At 46.2% G+C, this 22,294-nt stretch overlaps 1 protein-coding gene across 2 annotated transcripts in view; it reads right to left on the reverse strand.

Moving 5' to 3' along the window:
• The window catches only part of ASTN2 (astrotactin 2), a 1,019,535-nt gene continuing 997,514 nt past the window's right edge, over positions 274-22,294 (reverse strand). For both annotated transcript variants that reach the window (XM_018052685.1, XM_018052684.1), the window contains exons 21-23: positions 19,775-19,875; positions 17,831-18,014; positions 274-1,102 (exon numbers count right to left, since the gene is read on the reverse strand). In XM_018052685.1, the coding sequence (XP_017908174.1) occupies positions 865-1,102; positions 17,831-18,014; positions 19,775-19,875 (523 nt within the window). In that variant the 3' untranslated portion in view covers positions 274-864. The remainder of the gene's footprint in view (positions 1,103-17,830; positions 18,015-19,774; positions 19,876-22,294) is intronic.

Below are 22,294 nucleotides of genomic sequence, written 5' to 3' on the forward strand. Positions count from 1 at the left end.
CGTCACTTTTTCAAGAAAGCGTTTTGGAACCCCTGTAATTTGTCTCATGACCCAGCAAGTAGTTCAAAGAGCCTCCATTCCTCCCCTACCACAGCCCAAAGTAACCAGCTGCTTCTCTGTAATTTCCGACGGACTGTATGCTCCCTGATGACAGGGAGAATCTGTTCTTTAGCTGATTGCCCAGTGCCTGGTATATAGTAGAGAATCAATAAATACCTGTTGAGCAAATAAACAGAGGTCCCCCGTCAGTAAGAAACACGACCCAAGCAGAGAGAGAGAGACAATAGGAACTTTTAATGCATGGTAAGTCCTGCAGGGACTCTGGGCAGACCCACGGGGAGCAGGAAGAGGCAGGGGTCCTGCCAACCCAAACATGTCTGGAAAATGAACGTCCTCAAGACCCAAGCTTCCTCACTGCCAGTGATCCTGGGGGTCTCCTTCCTGATGCTGAAGGGGGTCCAACTAGCTCTCCACAGGGCTCCTCCTGGGGTCCACGGCAGAAAGGAAGCCGGGGGGTGGATGGCAGGAGGAAGGAAGAAGAGGAAAGGCCGCTGGGTCTCCAACTGAAAGCTCCTGCCTCAGGATTGAGCGCCATCCGTAATAAAAAGTTTAAAAAGGAGAGACTTTGATAGAGTCAAATAATACCTTAGAAAAAATAAAAGCTGGGGGCAAATGAAGAAATCCAGTGGTGACAAAGTTCTCCATCGGGTATCCACAAGAGAGTCTGCTTTGGCCTTGCTGGCAAGCCTCCTCCGTCAAGCCCAGCCTCAGGGTCCTCCACCCCCTGCCAGGCCCCAGATCCACGAGAGCACCACTCGCCCTCCCCCGGAGAGTCCCTGTGCTCACGGAGGGCGGTGCCTGCCCTCACCGGCCCTTGGACTCCCCGTACGTGTTCCGGGCCATGGACACCATCTTCTCCTCGCACGTGACTTTGGTGTCCTTGAGGATGCTGTACCACACCATACCCGCAGGCCGGACCTCTTCGCTGCGGCAGAAGAGGTAGGGCACGGTGTCCACACGGCTCTGGATGTAGGCGCTTCGCAGGAGGCTGGAACAGTGGCTGCTCACCCTCTCCAGCCGCCGGAGGATCAGGTGGGCCTTCCTGGAAGACAGGAGGGGACGGTGATGAAGCTGGAGAAGCCCAGGTCAAAGGGTCAGGACTTCGAGGTGTTCAGTAAAGGTCAACGGACGGATGAGGGCTTCTCGTCCCAACAGTTTTCTAGCTGTAAGCATGATATTGTGAACGCTTGTTCAAAAATCACTTTGGAATTTGTCCTCAATTGTGCCATGTGCAAAAAGTGAAAGAGAGGACAATTGTATGGACACCAAGGGAGGAGCGGGGTAGGGTGGATTGAGAGATAGGGGTTGACATATGTATACTATGGGCTTCCCCGGGGGCTCAGCTGGTAAAGAATCCTCCTGCAGTGCAGGAGACCTGGGTTCCATCCCTGGGTTGGGAAGACCCCTTGGAGAAGGGAATAGCTTCCCACTCCAGTACTCTGACCTGGAGAATTCCATGTACTGTATAGTCCATGGGGTCGCAAAGAGTCGGACACGACTGAGCGACTTTTACTTTCACTTTCACGAATAAAATAGATAACTTATGAGAACCTACTGTATAGCATAGGGGATACGACTCAGTGCTCTGCAGTGAGCTAAATGGGAAGGAAATCCAAGACATAGGGGATATATGCTTATACGTGTGGTTGATATGCTTGTATCATTTTGCTGCACAGCAAAAACTAATACAACATTGTAAAGCAACTACAATAAAAAATAATAAGAATAAAATAGAGAGAGGTGTAAGTTTTGACCTAACATATTCACTTCTACAATCTAAAGCTTATAAGCCTTAGAACTCTGGCCAAGTAATAATTATTATAATGAAGATAAATGACAAAAAGAACAATAACTAAAATAAATTAGCACCACATGCTAGATGCCGGGTAAGCAATGCATATGCACTTTAAAATCTGTATTTAACCTTCACGACAAGCCTGAAAATACTTTCCCCTTAGCTTTAATGGGTATGGAACCCAAGTTTCAGAGAGATGACACCACTTAACTGAGCTCAAACATAAAGGTGGCCACTGAAGTGGTCCCCACTAGGTCTGAACAGTCCCATGTCCCTCTCTGTCTGCTGTCTTACTGCTCTCCCTCATACTCTTTTCTCACAGTCGGAAAAGAAGCCTGCCTTCTGGGCTTTCTACTTCATGAAAGCCTTTATATCTGTATCCCCAAATCAGACATCTCTCTCATTCTCCTTATCTCTAAAACAGTGATGGTAACCTTACCTTCAGAAACTGGCTATGAGATTAACTAAAAGAGATGCCCAAAGGCTGGCCTCGAGCACGCTCTCAGGAAAGGGTAGCTTTTATTCCAGAGAACTGTTATGATGATGGCTCAGGATCAAGGTCATATCGGACACTAGTCCTAGCAAGAATTGCCTTGGACTATGGTGATCATCATTAGGAATTTATCTAGAGCTCTTTATGCAGCACCAGAGAGAGGCTCCTCAAGGAGATCTGATGGCTGCAGAGAAAATTGAGGCAAGTGTCTCTGAGTTCACCTAGCCCAAGGTTTCTCAACAGGGCTCTGTCAACATGTGGACTGGGTCATTCTTTGCTGGAGGGGCAGTCATGCAGCATCCCTACACCTCCGCCTGCAAGATACCTGCTCCCGCAGTCCAAGGCATAACAAGAAAGCTGTGTCTAGACATTGCCAAATATCCTCTGCCGAGCAAAGTCACTCCACTTGAGGGCTTCCCTGGTGCTCCCGTGGGTAGGAATCCACCTTGCCATGAGGGGGACACGGTTTTGGTCCCTGGTCCTGGAAGATCCCACACGCCATGGGGCAACTAAGCCTGCGCACCGTAACGTTGAAGCCCGCATGCCCTACCGGCCGAACTCCACAACGAGACAAACCATCGCAGCAAGAAGCCCCAGCCCCGCAACTAGAGGGTGGTTCCCACTCACCACAACTAGGGAAAGCCCGTGTGCAATGATGACCTAGCACAGCAAAAATAAGTCAAAATTTAAAAAAAAATCATCCCATTTGAGAACCAACAACATGGTCTCATGAAAGGTGTGGAAACGGAGGCTTCGAGAGGGTCACACCAGAAGTCAGCTTTGCTGTTCGGGTGTCTGTCTCCAGGTGGGATCCACTTTCTGCTACATCTCCACATCCTCAAGATGCCTGGAGATCCTGAGGGGCCAGAGGCGAGGCCCTCTCCTGCTGTCCTCTGCGTGCCCCTTGGAGAACCCCAGGAGGGAGGCATTTTACGACAGCAGACCCCACAAATGGGAGACTGTGTCAGGCACCTGCGTGGCGGCTGGAAAAGGGCCGGGCTTATGTGTGTAGGTCTTGCGGGCATGATTTACGAGGTGCCTTTCAAAAAGTCCTCTTTGTATAGCTCACCACTCGGGTGGAATATTTCCTGAGGTGCCAAGAATTCATAGCTTCATAATCACACTCGCCCCACAGGGCTCTCTCGCCTCTGGCAGGCGCCTCCCCGGGGTGGCGGGGGGGAACCAGAGGGGCTTACTCCCAGGCCTCCTCATTTCAGCTCTTGCTCTGCTCCTTAGCAGCTCTGTGTTCTGGGGAACTTGACTTAACATCTTCAAACTCGCTTCTTCCTTTGACGAACGGGGCAGGGGTGACGTTGAAGGAGACAGTCATTGCTTGTACCTTTGCTGAGCATTTGTCGCATGGCAGAGTTCCCAATTCAGTAGGAAAGATACGCAAGTGGAAAACTGCAAGGCAGGTGGCAAGAGCAACAATAAAAGGAGATGTGGGAGCTGTGGGGGACAGAGGACAGTACCGAGTGGGGACTGGGAAATCTGAGAGGACTTCCTGGAAAGAGGGGAACTTGTGCTGAGTCTCCATGATGAGTAGGGTTTGGACAAAGAAGAGGGAAAAGGCATAATAGGAAGCGTAGGGAAAGTCACAGACAGAAGGGGTTTAGAGGTGGAAGATGGTGTGCAAGTGGGCTCACAGTGGGAAACTGGAGAAGTGGCGGAGCCAGGCCACTGGAGCTTAGAAGCTGGGGCATGGGTTGTATAGAGAGATGGTGCACCACACAGGCTCGAGAGCCTGACTGCTGAGGTTCGAATCCTGCCCCAGACACTTACTAGCTTTGTGATACTGAGGACATTGTCTCACAAACCGTGCCTCAGTTTCCTTACCTACAAATGGGAATAATGACTAGGTCTACCACAAAGTAGATAGTAGTGAAAGTTTACTCAGGCCGACTCTTGCAAACCCATGGACTGTTTGTAGCCTGCCAGGCTGCTCTGTCCATGGGATTCTCCAGGCAAGAATACTGGACTGGGTTACCATTGCCTCCTCCAGGGGACCTTCCTGAACCAGGGATTGAACCCACATCTCCTGTGTCTCCTGCATTGGCAGGTCAATTGTTTACCACTGAGTCACCTGTGAAGCCCCTATTGTGTGATCTAGACAGCCACATAAGTCACAAATACAAAATGAGATTGGGGAGAAAAGTCCTTTAAGATGTCCAAATGCTTTGTCTCCAAGAGCCCAGATATTTCCGTAGAGATAATCTTGGAATTCAACTGGACAAGCCTTTGTATAGATGGAAACTAAAGATTGAAATGAGAGAACAATTCGCCCTTTAGGCACACCTTAAGTTAGTAACAAAAGCAAAACTAGAATTGGGGCTCTGAATGTCTAGAGCTGAGATGACATGTTTGGTTTTGAAGTCCCAGATTCAAATCCTAGTTCTATCACTTAGCTACATGGATCATGAGCAAGCTCTTCAGTGCTACTAACTCCCAGTTACTGCATTAGTAAAATGAGAACAACAACAGTGTTTCTGGAAGATGAGAGGAGCTGGGTGATTTGCTTAGTTCTCAGTAATGTTAGCCAAGATATTTTGCAGTGGAAAGGACATAGGCTCCAGAGTATGTTAGGGCAAGCCATTTCTTCTCTATGAGCCTCAGTTTCCTCATTTGTGAACTGGGGATAGAGATGCTTATTTTGCAGGACTGCTGCTCAGCTGCGGTGAAATTACTGCCATAAGCGTCTTAGTTCGCTTAACTGTCTCCTGCTCTCTCTCCGCCAAACACAATGCTTCAGTGAGATGTGCAATGAGACAAAGGCGAGAGAATTCAGAAGGTGGAGCCACGAAGAGAAGGCTTGGGGGTGTTCAGAGGCTGAAGCAGGGCGTGGGGTGAGAGACCGAAGGTGAGATTGCTGGGTAATACATTGCAGGCAATGGAGATTCATAAATCAAAGGCCAGGCATGCCCCCAAGCTTTGCCTGGAGGGGGAAAGCACAGGTCAGAGTGACCACTTTTCTCAAATACCAGAAATGAAATCCTCCTCCTTGGAGACAGGACGCGGGCCCAGCAGGATGGGAAGCCGGAGGGAAAGGAGGGACAGCGCCCATTAATCTATCACTGTACCAGCAGGCGAGACTGAGACAGGGATGGCTTGTGAAGGAGTCAGCGGCTGGGCTCGGATGCCGCTTCTCCGGGAACTATAGGACCTTAAGTGACTACTCTTCCCAGCACCATTACCCACTTCGCTGTTGACACAGTTATTGGACAGAAATCTAATTCTAAGGGAGCCATGGGATGGAACAAAAGAGGAGAGACAGCAAGGGAACATTTCCGTTGGCCTCTCTCCCTAATCTCTGTCTCCTTGAGCTAAGCTTAAGTCTCTGTGTTAGCTGACCTCAAGCTTGATGAGAGTCCATGGCATGGCGCGGCTGCATCAAACTGGAACCCCACCTCTGGAAGCAGAAGGCAGATTCAGGGAAATAAGGTCTTCCATTTGAGCTGCCCCGTCAGGCCACATCTGGAGAACCCCACTCGCTTCTGGTAAGAGTGATACATGCACACTGGAGCCAGATTGCGATGCCAAAGGCTGTCTCAAAAGCAAGTCTCCTGCGGAAGTGCTGCAAGTAGGACTCAAGTGTGTCCCTGAAGGGGGGCGGGCATTTAGGAAAACAGTTATGATGTTCTAGTAAATGAAAATAAGAGGGGAGAGCCCTGAGGATCAGGGATGACAATGATGACAGGCGACCCACCAGGTGCGAGAAACCTAGGTAACATTACCTTCAGTGACACAGGAGCATCCCATGGGCCTAAGGAAGTAATTGGGCAACTGGGTAAAATGTTTATACATATTTGTTTATAATTAAAAAAAAAAAGTAAGAAATCTAGTTGGTCTTTATTTAACAGAGGGGTAAATTAATGTCTGATAAATTCATATAATTGAAGGAACCTTTAAAAAGCTGACATATGTGCATATGCATCCGTAGGAAAAGACTTGTGCTATGTAAATAGGCAGAAAACAGAGCAAAACGAATGTACTTGACCAACATAGCCAAGTGGACAGAAGCGGAACCATGTGGTCTATAGATGTCAACATATCCTTAAGTCTGAACCAGTTTCCTTACTCATGAGCACATCCATGTCAAGTCCATATCGATCTCTGGAGAAATATGTGCACACTGTTACCAATTTTATCTCTGGGTAGAGACTAGGAGTCCAGGGAACAACATTTTAGTTTGCAATTTTATGTATATACACCTGTCCCATTTACACATTACAGAATGAACAAGAATTACTTTTAGGACAAAATACAATAGAAGGCACTTCCGTTTTGAAACATGCACACGTTTTTAAGCTGGTATGATGAATGTGTGCAATGAAGCCATGGTTTTATGGCTTCCCAGTGGTTCACTGGGCTTACTTTCCAAATATCCACATCCAGTTTAGCCTCAGACCACCCCCATTAAACAGAAAATCAGAAGCTCGGGTACTGCCGTGTAAATATATTTCCTCAACACCAGGTTTGAAATACGATTTGTAAGGTGACTAGCAAAAATATTTACATTTGGCTTTGTGTCCTCCTTGTTCTCTCATAAGAAACCATGAGGCCTTCCAAGAACTCATTTCTAAACTGATGGTAAGAATGACTAAATCTCAACAAACCCAAAAGTATTTCAGTTTGGAACAGATGGAAATTTCAACAACCTCAGATATGCAGATGATACCACCCTCATGGCAGAAAGAGAAGAGGAACTAAAGAGCCTCTTGATGAAGGTGAAAGAAGAGAGTAAAAAAAGTTGGCTTAAAATCCAGCATTCAGAAAACTAAGATCATGGCCTCTGTTCCCATTACTTCATGGGAAATAGATGAGGAAAAAATGGAAACAGTGGCAGATTTTATTTTCTTGGGCTCCAAAATCACTGCACACAGTGACTGTAGCCATGAAGTTCAAAGACACTTGCTCTTTGGAAGAAAAGCTATGGCAAAGCATATTAAAAAGCAGGGACATCACTTTGCCAACAAAGGTCCATATAGTCAAAGCTATGGTTTTTCCATATGGATGTGAGAGTTGGACCATAAAGAAGGCTGAGCGCCGAAGAATTGATGCCTTCAAACTGTGGTGCTGGAGAAGACACTTGCGAGTCTTTTGCACCAAAAGGAGACCAAACCAATCAATCCTAAAGAAAATCAACCCTGAATATTCATTGGGAGGACTGATGCTGAAGCTGAAGCTCCAATACTTTGGCCACCTGATGCGAAGAGCCAACTCATTAGAAAAGACCTTGATGCTGGGAAAGATTGAGGGCAGGATACGGGGTGACAGAGGATGAGATGGTTGGATGGCATTACTGACTCAATGGACATGAGTTTGAGCAAACTCTGGGAGATGGTGAAGGTCCAGAAAGACTGGTGTACGGCAGTCCATGGGGTCACAAGGAATCTGACACAATTTAGCAACTGAACAACAACAAGATAATTATGTACATTGCTATAATATTAGTGGGGGGATGTTCTGTGGGACATTTGTTCAAACTCATGGTGTGTCTTGCTCGTATTTATCTATTCTAAGACACTGTCAATTTTAAGACATGCTATTGATTTAATAACAGCCTTTCAAGAAATGAAGAATGCAACATAACGTGCACATCGATTGTGCACAATCCATCTTGATTTCTGAAATGTCAAAATACGCAGGAAAAAAAAAATGAAAATGCGTCTGAAATGATAGGAGTATGATTCTAGGAGCCTAAGTTTGCTCTTGTTTCCAACATCCTAGAAATTCCAGGAGAGTGCATCCAAGATATCTAAGGAAAGAGCTAACATAATCTTGGACCGAAGAATGTATACTGACATCCCAGGCTTGAATATTTTCACGAAGAACAAAGCAATGACAATTCATAACATGTTCTAATCCTTTTCAGATGGGAAACGCTTCTTGTCTGGTTATGTTTAGAAACAGCCTAGAATGAATCAAGCCTGGAATGATTTCTGTTATCTATTAGCAGTGTCCGCCATGGAAACAACAGGGGCTGATAACAGAAATACAGTGTTTCTACCATAAATGAGATGAAAAGACAACCCTCAGAATGGAAGAAAACAATAGCAAATGAAGCAAGTGACAACAGATTAATCTCCGAAACACACAAGCAGCTCATGCAGCTCAATGTCAGAAAAACAAACAACCCAATCGAAAAATGGGTAGAAGACCTAAGCAGACAATTCTTTGAAGAAGAAATACAGATGGCCAATAAACTCATGAGACAAGCTCAACACCATTCAACATTAGAAAAATGCAAATCAAACCTACAGTCAGAATGGCCATCATCAAAAAATCTACAAACAATAAGTGCTGAAGAAGATGTGGAGAAAAGGGAACCCTTTGGCATAGTTGGGGGGAATGTAAACTGATATAGCCACTCTGGAGAGCAGGATGGAGATTTCTTTAAAAACTAGGAATAAAACTACCATCAGTTCAGTTCAGTTCAGTTACTCAGTCGTGCCCGACTCTTTGCGACCCCATGAATCACAGCACGCCAGGCCTCCCTGTCCATCACCAACTCCCGGAGTTCACTCAGACTCACATCCATCGAGTCAGTGATGCCATCCAGCCATCTCATCCTCAGTCGTCCCCTTCTCCTCCTGCCCCCAGTCCCTCCCAGCATCAGAGTCTTTTCCAATGAGTCAACTCTTCGCATGAGGTGGCCAAAGTACTGGAGTTTCAGCTTTACCATCATTCCTTCCAAAGAAATCCCAGGGTTGATCTCCTTCAGAATGGACTGGTTGGATCTCCTTGCAGTCCAAGGGACTCTCAAGAGTCTTCTCCAACACTACAGTTCAAAAGCATCAATTCTTCGGCACTCAGCCTTCTTCACAGTCTGACTCTCACATCCATACATGACCACTGGAAAAACCATAGCCTTGACCAGATGGACCTTAGTCGGCAAAGTAATGTCTCTGCTTTTGAATATACTATCTAGGTTGGTCATAACTTTTCTTCCAAGGAGTAAGCGTCTTTCAATTTCATGGCTGTAGTCACCATCTTCAGTGATTTTGGAGCCCAAAACAATAAAGTCTGACACTGTTTCCACTGTTTCCCCATCTACTTCCCATGAAGTGATGGGACCAGATGCCATGATCTTCGTTTTCTGAATGTTGAGCTTTAAGCCAACTTTTTCACTCTCCTCTTTCACTTTCATCGAGAGGCTTTTTAGCTCCTCTTCACTTTCTGCCATAAGGGTGGTGTCATCTGCATATCTGAGGTTATTGATATTTCTTCCGGCAATCTTGATTCCAGCTTGTGTTTCTTCCAGTCCAGCGTTTCTCATGATGTACTCTGCATATAAGTTAAATAAGCAGGGTGACAATATACAGCCTTGACGCACTCCTTTTCCTATTTGGAAGCAGTCTGTTGTTCCATGTCCAGTTCTAACTGTTGCTTCTTGACCTGCATACAGATTTCTCAAGAGGCAGGTTAGGTAGTCTGGTATTCCCATCTCTTTCAGAATTTTCCACAGTTTATTGTGATCCACACAGTCAAAGGCTTTGGCATAGTCAATAAAGCAGAAATAGATGTTTTTCTGGAACTCTCTTGCTTTTTCCATGATCCAGCGGATGTTGGCAATTTGATCCCTGGTTCCTCTGCCTTTTCTAAAACCAGCTTGAACATCAGGGAGTTCACGGTTCACGTATTGCTGAAGCCTGGCTTGGAGAATTTTGAGCATTACTTTACTAGCATGTGAGATGAGTGCAGTTGTGCGGTAGTTTGAGCATTCTTTGGCATTGCCTTTCTTTGGGATTGGAATGGAAACTGACCTTTTCCAGTCCTGTGGCCACTGCTGGAATTTGCCAGCAGTGGAATATGCCAGCTGAGTTTTCCAAACTCAGCTGGCATATTGAGTGCAGCACTTTCACAGCATCATCTTTCAGGATTTGAAACAGCTCAACTGGAATTCCATCACCTCCACTAGCTTTGTTTGTAGTGATGATTTCTAAGGCCCACTTGACTTCACATTCCAAGATGTCTGGCTCTAGATTAGTGATCACATCATCGTGATTATCTGGGTCATGAAGATCCTTTTTGTACAGTTCTTCCGTGTATTCTTGCCACCTCTTCTTAGTATCTTCTGCTTCTGTTAGGTCCAGACCATTTCTGTCCTTTATCGAGCCCATCTTTGCATGAAATGTTCACTTGGTATCTCTAATTTTCTTGAAGAGATCTCTAGTCTTTCCCATTCTGTTGTTTTTCTCTATTTCTTTGCATTGATAGCTGAAGGTTTTTTTTTATCTCTTCTTGCTATTCTTTGGAACTCTGCATTCAGATGCTTATATCTTTGCTTTTCTCCTTTGCTTTTCGCCTCTCTTCTTTTCACAGCTATTTGTAAGGCCTCCCCAGACAGCCATTTTGCTTTTTTGCATTTCTTTTCCATGGGGATGGTCTTGATCCCTGTCTCTTGTACAATGTCACGAACCTCATTACATAGTTCATCAGGCACTTTATCTATCAGATCTAGACCCATAAATCTATTTCTCACTTCCACTGTATAATCATAAGGAATTTGACCCAGCAATCCCACTATTGGGCGTATACCCTGAGGAAACCATAATTCAAAAAAACACATGGGTACCCCATTGTTCACTGCAGCACTATTTACCCCAGCCAGGCCATGGAAGGCAATTTAGATGTCTATTGACAGAGGAGTGGATAAAGAAGCTGTGGTACATAGATACAATGGAATATTACTCAGCCACAAAAAGGAATGAACTTGAGTCAGTTCTAGTGAGGTGGACAAACCCAGAGCCTATTATGCAGAGTGAAGTCCATCAGAAAGAGAAAAACAAATACCAGATATTAATACATAAAGATGGAATCTGGAAAAATGGTGCTGATGAAAGTATTTGCAGGGCAGGAATAGAGACACAGACAGAGAGAAGAGACTTGGGGACACAGCAGAGGAAGGAGAGGGTGGGGCAAATTCAGAGCAGCAGTAAGGACCGTGCATTACCATATGCAAAATAACCAGTGAGAAGTGGCTGTATAACACAGGGAACTCAACCTAGGGCTCTGTGACAGCCCAGAAGGGTGGGGTAGGAGGGGTCCAAGAAGGTGGGGACATATGTATACTTATGATTGAGTCACGTGGCAGAAATTTCTGTGTGGCAGAAATCAATACAACATTGTAAAGCAATTATCCTCTAGTTAAAGAAACATATATACTTATATAACTGAGTCCAAATATAAGAAAAGAAAGAGATTTTGAAAAATGCAGCAAATATTTTCAAATTAATGAATGTAAAAGTGATTTGTAAAATGTAAATAAAGCATTATATGATGTAAAGAAAAACAGAAATATCTAGACATACATGTACTCTAGACAGATCAATTTCACTGAAACAAAATCTCTTCAAATGCTGACTCTCTTCTCTCTCTCCATCAGACATCCCTGAGAGGACTGAGCAGCTCAGGAGTGGTCAAGGGTGTTTGATTGGAGCAAATCTGACCCCTGACCACCTATAAGTGGCGTTTTTCAGGCCTCCTAATAGGAACCCTATGGCTTGGACAGCTGGGTGTCAGCCGGTCTTCTCTGAGCAGTTGTTTGCAGGAACCTGTGGTTGCCATGGGAACCAAGCTCCAGACATTGGCCTGATGGATTTAGGTAGCAGTAAGAGTCACCCTCTTGTCACTAAACTTTATGGGGGTACCCAACCAAAGATCCATGGAGAAGCAGAGAACATTTGGGGGCTTGGTGGTTAGAGGCCAATGAAATCCTAACAGAGCTCATCTCATGATACGAGAGTGCTCCTGGGAAAAACTCTTACTGTCCTAGCCATCCTAGGTTCCTGAAGAACATGCCACGCTGGGCTAGAGGTGAAAGGACACTTCTGGTGTGTCTCTTCTCTGGTTTCTATGACCTTCAGGGCTGCCTGGTTCCCTGTCTTTGGAGCTGGAAGGGACCTTGGAGTCCAGCCCTTTTATGTTGCAAATGAGGCCCAGAGGGGAGAGGCAACTTGTCCAGCGTTACACAGCAAGCTGGTGATGAAGCTAGACCAGAAACCCAAGGCAGGGTCTTGCTCTTTCTCCTTTACACTTGGATGTTCTGCAGACTTGCTAACCTTTGAGAGGCATGGTACATCTACCCACATGGGTCCTCTGTTTAAAACACTGACCCAGCTTTTGGAAGAAAAGTGACTCATGAATAGGCCTCATAAAGAGCCATTATGATATGACTTCAGCTGCCGTCTTCGGTCTTCCCTTCTCCTCCTCACCCCGAACTCTCCACTCCCCTGAGATTTGTCCTTCCTGACTGAAGTATATTCTCTTACCCTGCCCTCTCTCGCCCTTGGGGCTTCCCTGATGCCTCCGTGGCAAAGAATCTGCCTGCAGTGCAGGAGATGCAGCAGATGAGGAGGTGCAGGAGATGAGGGTTCGATCCCTGGGTCAGGAAGGTCCCCTGGAGGAGAAGGCAACCCACTCCAGTATTATTGCCTAGAGAATTCCCTGGACAGAGGAGTCTGGTGGAATACAGTCCATAGGGTCACAAAGAGTCAGATACAACTGAGTACACACACACACACACACGCACACGCACACGCACACACACGCATGCACGCACCCTTGCACTAGTTGTTCCTTCTAACGAGAGCACGCCTCCCCTCCCACCTTTAGGATTCCTGCTTATTCTGGACGTGTGAGCAGACACTCACTTTCCTCTCTAGAAATTCTTCCTTGAGCTCCAGGTCTGGATTAGCTGCATCAACAGCTGCATCTAGATCCTTGTCACTCAAAGCACGCTTTTTAAACCAGTAACACTAGTATCATCTAATAACTTGTTAGAAATGCAGACACTCAAGCCCATTCCAGGATGCTGAGTTGATCTAAATTTTAATCAGACCTCCAAGTGATTCTCCTACACACGGAAGTTTGACAGACATTGCTCTAAAATGCGCTGCCCGCCCTCTTTATCGCATGCTTCTTGTGACATATTTCACTGTATCTCCCTGCTGACCAGTCTTTTTCTCACTAGATGCTGAGCCTGTCAAAGATAGGCGCTGTCTTCTTCCCTGTTCTATCTCCAGCCCACAGCCCAAGGTCTGGCACATAGCAAGTACATTAAATGAATCAGTGACTCTATAAATTAATAAGTGAGGGTCTCTTTAAGTCTCTTAATGTTGGCAAGCGCAATGCATTTCTTGATAATGTTATTTCTAAGCTAGAAAAATTTAGATTTTGTAGAGTTCAGCTGTTTCCAATTGTGATCCTTGATAGCTCAGGTAGACCTCATGGATCCTTGGGACTGGAGTGGGGAAGCTGAAGAGGAGACCCAGCAAGGGGGCTCCAAGTCACTGCCTCTAGCTCCTACCAGAACAGTTCTGTAGTCATCCGACTTACACATCCACTCATCCCATTATCATTCAATACGTCATGGTTTAGCACCTGAGTGGATAGGACATAAAGTATAAGCTATAAATTCACATTGTGGTGGGGATAATATCCTAGAGATACATGCTGCTGCTGCTGCTGCTAAGTCACATGAGTAAACACACAAGTGGACTTCCTTGGTGGCTCAGTAGGTAAAGAACCTACCTGCCAGTGTAGGAGACACAGAAGACATGGGTTCTATCCCCAGGTTGGGAAGACCCCCTGCAAAAGGAAATGGCAACCACTCCAGTATTCTTGCCTGGGAAATCCCATGGATAGAGGAACCTGGCAGGCTATAGTCCACAGGGTCACAAGAGTCAGACATAACTAAGTGACTAAACCACCACCACCATGAAATAGATAAGCAATATAAGATACTAAGACTAGTAGCTACAACATGGAAAATTAAAACCTGAGGGTGTGACAGAGTGGAAATTTTAGAGGGTTCCCTTAGGAGGTGGCATTCCAGCTAAGAGCTGGGGCTCTGTGTAAGCTTTATTTAGAAAACAGATTTTTCACTGCTTAAAAAAAAAAAGAAAAGAAAGAAAGGACTGCTATCATTTTATAGATGAAGATACTCAGGCCTAGAGAGGCCAAGGCTGCCTGGTGAGTTTATCAGCAGTGCCAGGATGGACCAGGATGCAGCTGTCTTGGTTCCCGCTCATGCCAGCGTGGGACATCAGGGAAACCTCAGATTCCCTCCAGAGACTAGAAAGCCCTAAGAAGGAGGAAGCTGGGTGGCACAGGCTGGGGGTTGGCACACTGGCTGGTGACCAGCTGGCTGGAGGTGAGCAGGTTATCACTGTCCATTACTGAGTGGGTTGTTCCGCCTCTTTGAGTAACCAGAAAGGCTTTCCAGAAGATTGATGTCCTGGAGGATCCCAGAAGATGATAAAGATAAAGTCGAGAGTGAGCTCTGGTTTAGTTTCCACCCAAATTCCCTGAAGCCTATGGGAAAGCCCAATGAAGGGAGAACGCCTTTCCCTGTGCCTGGGCAAGATGGTAGCCGAGGTGACTCATACCGCAGCTTTCATCTGAAGCTCTGTGCTCCTGTCTGTCTGTTTGCTCTCTTTTAGCTTTTATCTGACAGAGAGCGAGACAGTTACAAACCCAGGATCCAGCAGAACAGATAAGGTCTGCTCCGGGGAAAGACCCCTTTTATCCCTCGACCAAGCCTTGAATTCTTCGAAGGTTACTGCACGTGTCGCAAGGGCTCAGGGCAGAAGCAGACCCCACAGCAAACTCTGTGTGCCTCCGTGCAGCTCATTTAACCCCGTGGGGCCTCCAATTCCTTTCCATTCATAAAATGGGGAGGATACCCTATTTTGTCTGTTTTACAGGGTAATTTTAAAGCTATTTAAAGCATTACGCACTGCCCACCAAGTATTTCAGGAAGTCCTGCAATTCTCTCCAGGACCACTGACACAATCCTGGCCTGGAGCACCGCCCTCTGTCTCCTGGATTTAGTATCACAACAGGCTCTGGGGCCTCCCTGCCTCCCTCTGGTCAGGACCGCTCTAGTCCAGGCTGCCAGAGGCTGTCAGAGGGATCTTTTTCCCTTGAAGATCTGATAACATCTCCCCCTGTGAAAAACACTTGAAAAGCTTCCCATTACCCTAGAGAGATAATCCAAACTCTTTAACCCTACTTAAAGGGCATTCGGAACTGGCCTCTGCTGACCTCTCCTGTCTTATCTCTTCTCACTCCTGCTGTTACACGCTTTGGTCCGACCCGACTGCACAGAAATTCCTCCAGTCCCTCCACACACAGTGTTTACCGAAGTGTGGAAGGGGTCCTCCTGGGGCAGGAGAAAGGATTTTAGGTGGTACTCAGGAAGATCACACGTCCAGTATTAAACAACAATGAATCACAACGGGGAAAAGCATTTAGATTCCCTTTTTCAATCCCTTGCCCTCCTCCAGATTACTTTCAGAAGGAAAGGTTTAATTCGGGACTGTGTTTTAAAGTACTTCTCTAACACTCTCTAATCTTCCCTTTTAAAAGGAAAGCCTCAGGCTCTGTGAGGCTTAAACTGCATTGTTTTCTGGTATTCTGCTTTTCTTCCATTGTACTGAATGCTTAAGTTTAATTTTTATTAAAGGTAGACGGTGCTTGTTTTCCCTTTACACAGTGATACAGTGCTTTCTTTTCAAATATACTTGCAATAAGTGGGCCTATGGACAAAATAGACAATAAAGTGCAGACAGCATGGAAATACGGTAAAAATCAGAAAGTGAAAAGTGTTAGTCGCTCAGTCATGTCTGACTCTTTGCGACCCTTTGGACTGCAGCCCGCCAGGCTCCTCTGTCCATGGGATTCTCCAGGAAAGAATACTGGGGTGGGCTGCCATTCCTTTTCCAGGGGATCTTCCCCAACCCAGGTATGGAACCCAGGTCTCCCGCGTGGCAGGCAGACTCTTTACCAGCTGAGCCACTAGGAAGCCCACAGAAATCTCAAGGTGGAGGCAAATGATAAATTCAAAATTACGAGGTTTAAACCCCTGCTCTACGTAGTATTACACCTCGGAACATTTCACAGGCTACTCCTTTGGCCCCAGACCCTCCGGTCTTCTTCCTCCACGTGCCTGACCCCAACTTACCCTGTAGGCCTCCCAGTCTCAGTTCTTGGGTGGGCTTTACTGAGTTACCCAGGCTGAGTGCCTATGCCTCGCCTCCCCAAAGGGCTCCTCTCTGTCCTTTTGACCCTTATTACTCCTATTCTATTTTTTTTAATTGGAAGAAAATTGCTTTACAATGTTGTATTGGTTTCCGCCATACAACAACACAAATCAGTCATAATTATATATATATATATCTTCTCCTTCTTGGATTTCCCTGGTGGCTCAGACGGTAAAGCGTCTGTCTACAATGTGAGAGACCTGGGTTCGATCCCTGGGTTGGGAAGATTCCCTGGAGAATGAAATGGCAACCCACTCCAGTACTCTTGCCTTGAAAATCCCATGGATGGAGGAGCTTGGTGCAGGCTACTGTCCATGGGGTCGCAAAGAGTCGGGCACGACTGAACGACTTCACTTTCACTTTCTCCTTCTTGAGTCTCTTCCCCTGCTTCCCATTCCATCCCTCTAGGTCGTCACAGAGCATGGGGCTGGACTCCCCGTGTTATACAGCAGCTATCTATTTTACGCGTGATAGCACATATATGTCAGTGCTCCTTTTTCAGTTTGTCCCATCCTCTCCTTCCCCGGCTGTGTACACAGGTCTTTTCTCTATGTCTGCATCTCCATTCCTTCCCTGCAAAAAGGCTCATCAGTACTATTTGTCTAGATTCCATATATATGCATTAGTATACGATATTTGTTTTTCCTATTCTTTGCAACTGCTTAATTATGTGGAACAGTGAGCTACACGTAGGTAGGGACTGCTTCTGCCTTTTTAACAATGCATGATCAACAACCAACCTAAAAAGGGGGCTGTTAAGTCTGTGTTGAATAAATGAATGGATGTCACTGTTGGGTGCAGGATATGAAACACAGCCCCCGCCCCGCCCCCCTACTGCAGATACTACTTTGGGAAGCTTCAGAAGATAGTGACTGTGTGTCACTTATGGGTGATTCCTCTATAGCACCTATCACTGTGGCTGGCATAGTCACTGCTGGTGACCAAAAAAAAAAAAAAAAATCACGCCTTAATACATGTTGAGTTTATGAATGCATTTAGTTATGGTCATTAATGGACTTTATTCCAGGAAAGAAAAAAAAAAAGCCAACTCGGATTTCTTATGAAAGAGAAGGAAAATCCCTAGATTAGGGTCCATGACCCTGCCGCCTGCTCTTCTATGATGTTGGTTAGGACCTACCTCCTCAAGGAAGCTACGTTTCCCATTTCTAAAACTGAAAGTGGAAGGTGAGGGGACTGACTGAAAACGCACTGAAGTCTCTCTCTTATCTGACATTCCAGAAGTCCAAGAAGCTAAAATTCCGAGATTCTTTCATTCTCCTTACCCGCTTCCCACCTTGAGTCCTGACATGACTTAGTGACTGCCTCCCTTCTTTGTTTCATAAAGCCCATTATCAGCCTAGGGAGAAGAGGCTCCAGTAAGGTCCATTGGGAACAGGGAGAGCGTACTGCCCCGCTCACACCCAGGCGCCCGCGTACCTGGGCCCCAGCTCATCCTCGCTCCTCCAGACAAAGTCGCCGAACTTCTCATAGTGTGAGTTGTAGTGGTGCTGGACGCGGAACAGCATGGAGGCCGAGACTTCCATCAGCGTGTTGTAGGCGGCCTGCTGCTCCTTGCCGCTTGTGTACCCATTGTACAGATTGTAGATCTTGTCAGCTATCTCTGGGGGAGAGGAGGTGTAGGCACAGATCACGGGACGGTAGGAAAAGGGGAGGATGGAGGCATACCTCACAACTTGGAAGGCGTATTCAAGCAGCAGTTCACCTGTGTGGACTCTGGGGCAAATAAACCTTTATTCCATCCTGACTATGTCATTGACCAGTTGTATTCCATTTTCTTATCTATCAGTTGGAGATAATAATCCACACACAGGAGGGGCATTGGGAGGACTAAATTAAAAGGTGGATGTAAAGCTCTTGACACGGGGTCTGGCACAAAGTTAGTGCTTATGGTTGTGCTCATTAACATAAGGTCTGTGCCTTTGATTTAACAGAAAGTTCCAAGTAAGCACAGAGGCTTCCGGTGAGTGTCTTGACCTCATCTCAATGGTCTGCTTCTATCTCCTCTCCGCAATTTTTCCAACATATTTCTGTGATCAGGTCTAACAACTCTTCATTCAAAAATCTTTCAAAGAAAAATCTAGACTCTTTGGCTTGCCATTCATGGCAACTGCTGCTCTCTCAGCTATCCCTGCTTAACTGATGTAACTGAAATTCATTACGGGCTGCTCTCTCGAATAGAAGGCACATTCTTTCACCTTTTAACTTTGAACAAAATTTACGTGTGCCCCCATGTCACTGCTTAACAACGATTGCCTCCTGGAGAACTTGAGGGACTTGAGTTCAGGATGGGAGCATCATTTACTTTCTAGGGTTTTCTACTCTGATTTTAAGTGTTCTTTTAAAAAAAAAATGTTCATGTGACCTTTTAAAATAATAATAATAAAAAAAAATTACCAGGAATCCATCTCAAATTCCCTCTCTTTAAATAAGACTCAATATCTCAGTGTCTCCTCTTATCTGGTATGCAGCGTCATCATCAAGCTTATGACTGAGCCATCTGAAGAAATGTCTCTCTCTGCTCCCCTAGAATGGAAACTCCTGAAAGATGGAGGGCATGTCTGTTCTACACTGCTTTTACCAGGTCTCTTGGAAAATATTTGCTCACCTTGAACTGAAGCACATCAGGACTCATGAGCTACCATCACATCTTTGTAGAAATTGTATCTACATGTGGTCTAAGAACTAAGTATATGGTGGATCTGATTTATTGTTTTGTTTTGTTTTTTCTTTCAGGTGTTTTGTCTAATGTTTATAATTTCATAGACCTGGAACACGCATGCTGATTCTGACGGATAGTTACTGACTGCAGCTCTTTGCTGAGAATTCTGAGGCCACCCCTGGGCTAGATGGGAAGGTGTGCTGTGATCAGCTAACGATGTCTGCCATGATCAGCTAATGATATCTGCCGTGATCAGCTAATGATGTCTGCCACAGGTACAGCAAAGTCTAGTGGTCCTCCGCGTGCCACCTACTTGCCAGCTCTAGGGCACGCTGAAGTGGAAGAAAGGGATTGGTTTCTAAAAGCCTAGGCCAAGGGGCAGAACAGTCATAGGGTTCTGACTCTCCACCATTCCTTTCCTCAAAGCCAGAACACATATTCTATAAAAGAGGAGCAAGTCTGTACACTGGCAGAGATATTGCTGGCCAATCTCAATTTCCTTCGAGGCCTTGCTTCATTTAGCTCCATGTTCTCCCTCCAGTCCTTCGGCTTTCTTCTCCCTGCGCCAATACGTGTGTGTGTGAGAGGCAGAAAAGGAGCGGTGGATAGTGACTGGCGGGTGCAGGATTTAGAGGCTGAAAATATGGGAAGGACCCTGGAAGTGAAGAAAATGGGACGGGGGCGGGGGAGGGGTCACCTACCTTCTGCCTTGTTGTCATCCACCAGGGGACAGGCGGTTCTCAGGGTCACTGTGCTGAGCTCGGAGTGCCTCCCTCGTGTATCCACCGCGTAGAGAGTGAACCTGTGGTACAACAAGAAAAGAGAGCGCAAGGCTGTGACTTCAGAGTAAAAAGCCCTGGAAGCTGCAAGGAGGAGCACAGGAGTGATGGCTGAAGGAACTCGGGGATGATCCAGCTGCAGGAGGAATGATCTGGAAAGAAAAAACAGACGGTCACTAAGTGTGTATCAAAAACCAACTGATTGCTCGGCATTTTGCACTTAATCTCTTCATTTACTAGAGAAGGAAATGGCAACCCACTCCAGTACTCTTGCCTGGAAAATCCCACGGATGGAGGAGCCTGGTAGGCTATAGTCCATGGGGTCACGAACAGTCGGACATGATTGAGTGACTTCACTTTCTTTCTTTCTTGATTTACAAGTAGCAAGGCTAGAAGGCAGGGGTCCTCATCACTTGTATTTCATGAGAAAACAGACTTATTTGTGTATTTTTAGGTGGTCTCACACTTATTAGGGGGCAGAGCAGTCTGAGTCAAGTCCAGAAGTAAACCCTGATGCTATCTGCTATGACTCTGTATACTCATTTAGATACTCTTTCATTCATTCATTTAACAAATACTAGCTGAGCATTAACTACATGCCAGGAATTACTTTAGGAGCTAAGATTACAAAGATAAGCAAGAGAGTCAAGGTCCTTGTTTGCATAAAGCTAAACAAAACATAAGTGAAAAATTAGACAATGGTGCATATGAGAAAGAATATAACAGGACCACGTAGCAAAGCCTGAAGCGCAGGGGGGTGTGGGTGCTTTAGACAGGTGTGTCCTGAAAGGCCTTCTTGTTGAGCGGTTTGAACTGGGACCTAAAAATGAGAAGGAGCTGGCTTATGGGAGGAAGACCTGGGGGAAAGAGTATTCGAGGCAGAAAGACCAGCAAGTGCACAGTTCTTGAGGAGAGAATGAGCCAGACTGTTGAAGGAATAGAGAGCTGGTGTGGCTGTAGCAAAGAGAGATGATGGGGACCTAGTGGGCCATGATAGGAAGTCTGGGGGTTAGTCCAGGTAAAAGACATGTCCCCAGCTTTCAGTGTTGGCACCTGCAGCTCCATGATGTACAAGGAGGGTGGGGCAAGCGGTCTGTGTGGTATTAGAGAGAGAGAACTGGTAAACCATGGACATGGTGGAGTCAGGTCCAGTCCCAGAGGAGACACTGGCCTCCGGTCTACTTTGGGAAGGCTCTCTGACGCTTCATACCTCCAGATCTCCAAGTCCTGAAATTAAATAAAGCCAAAAGACTGAATGAACTTTCAAGAGGAGATCATCCTTGGAGGCCAGTGACAATCTGAACAGAAGTGAGAAGGGCTAAGCGTCTGAGTGCCCTATCTTTGCTGCGCCACCCTCCTTCACCAGCCTTCACGGGTAGGAGCAGGAGTGTGGAGTGGGAACAGGGGCTCCCTGGGTCAAGCACAAGAAACTACAGTCCCAGGGATCTGATTTCCTTTCCACCTTCTCCAAAACCTCAACTTGCCTCGTGCTATGTGTGTGCTAAGTCGCTTCAGTCGTGTCTGACTCTGCAACCCCAAGGACTATAGTCCACCAGGCTCCTCTGTCCGTGGGATTCTCCAGGCAAGAACACTGGAGTGGGTAGCCATGCCCTCCTCCAGGGCATCTTCCTGACCCAGGGACTGAGCCCACGTCTCTTAGGTCCCCTGCATTGGCAGGCAGGCTCTAGTGCCACCACAGGTCGTAACACTACAATTGCCACGTTACAGAATGGTGAGCCCTGACTGACTGCTCATATTAGGCAGCCAATATATATGAGTTGGTTCTCCAAATTAACTATGTGCAAAGCTCTTAACATGTGCCAAGCACTGACCTATGCAGTTCATAGGTATTACCATATGTATAGCATTACCCAAGATGATCCTCAAAGATAGCTACTATTATTCTCTTTATGTTATACACGAGGCTCAGGGAGAGAAAGCAACTTGCCCAGAACCATATAGTAATTACTGGGACTGGAAATTAAGTCGAGGTGTGTCTGAGTCCAAAGCCCAAGCGTTGATCCACTATCAGCTACTGTCTTCTGCTAAAGGTCTGTGGATGTCACCTCTGTACAAATACAATTCCACTAGGTGCACTTGCCAAATTCCAGCTATGTTGAAACAGTGCCATTTCACATGTTTTTCTAATCTTATGAAAACCTGAGAAAATAATCACCCACATTATCTTCATCTTTCAGAAGAGGAAACTGAAGATGAAAAAGTTAGGCAATTTGTCCAAAGTCAGAGTCAGACAATGAAGGAACCAGGACCTGTTCCCTGGTTTGTCTCCCTCTGAAAGCCGGACGCTCTGTGCTCTCAGATCTGCTTTGATGCTGCGGGTCCACACGGCAGCTCAGACGGTCAGGACTTGGGACTCTCACAGCACCTCTCAGCTTAACACCTCGTGGCTTGATAACCCAAAGGTGGTTTTCGTAAAAGGCG

Source organism: Capra hircus, chromosome 8 (assembly GCF_001704415.2).
Source record: "Capra hircus breed San Clemente chromosome 8, ASM170441v1, whole genome shotgun sequence".
NCBI classification, from domain to species: Eukaryota; Metazoa; Chordata; class Mammalia; order Artiodactyla; family Bovidae; genus Capra; species Capra hircus.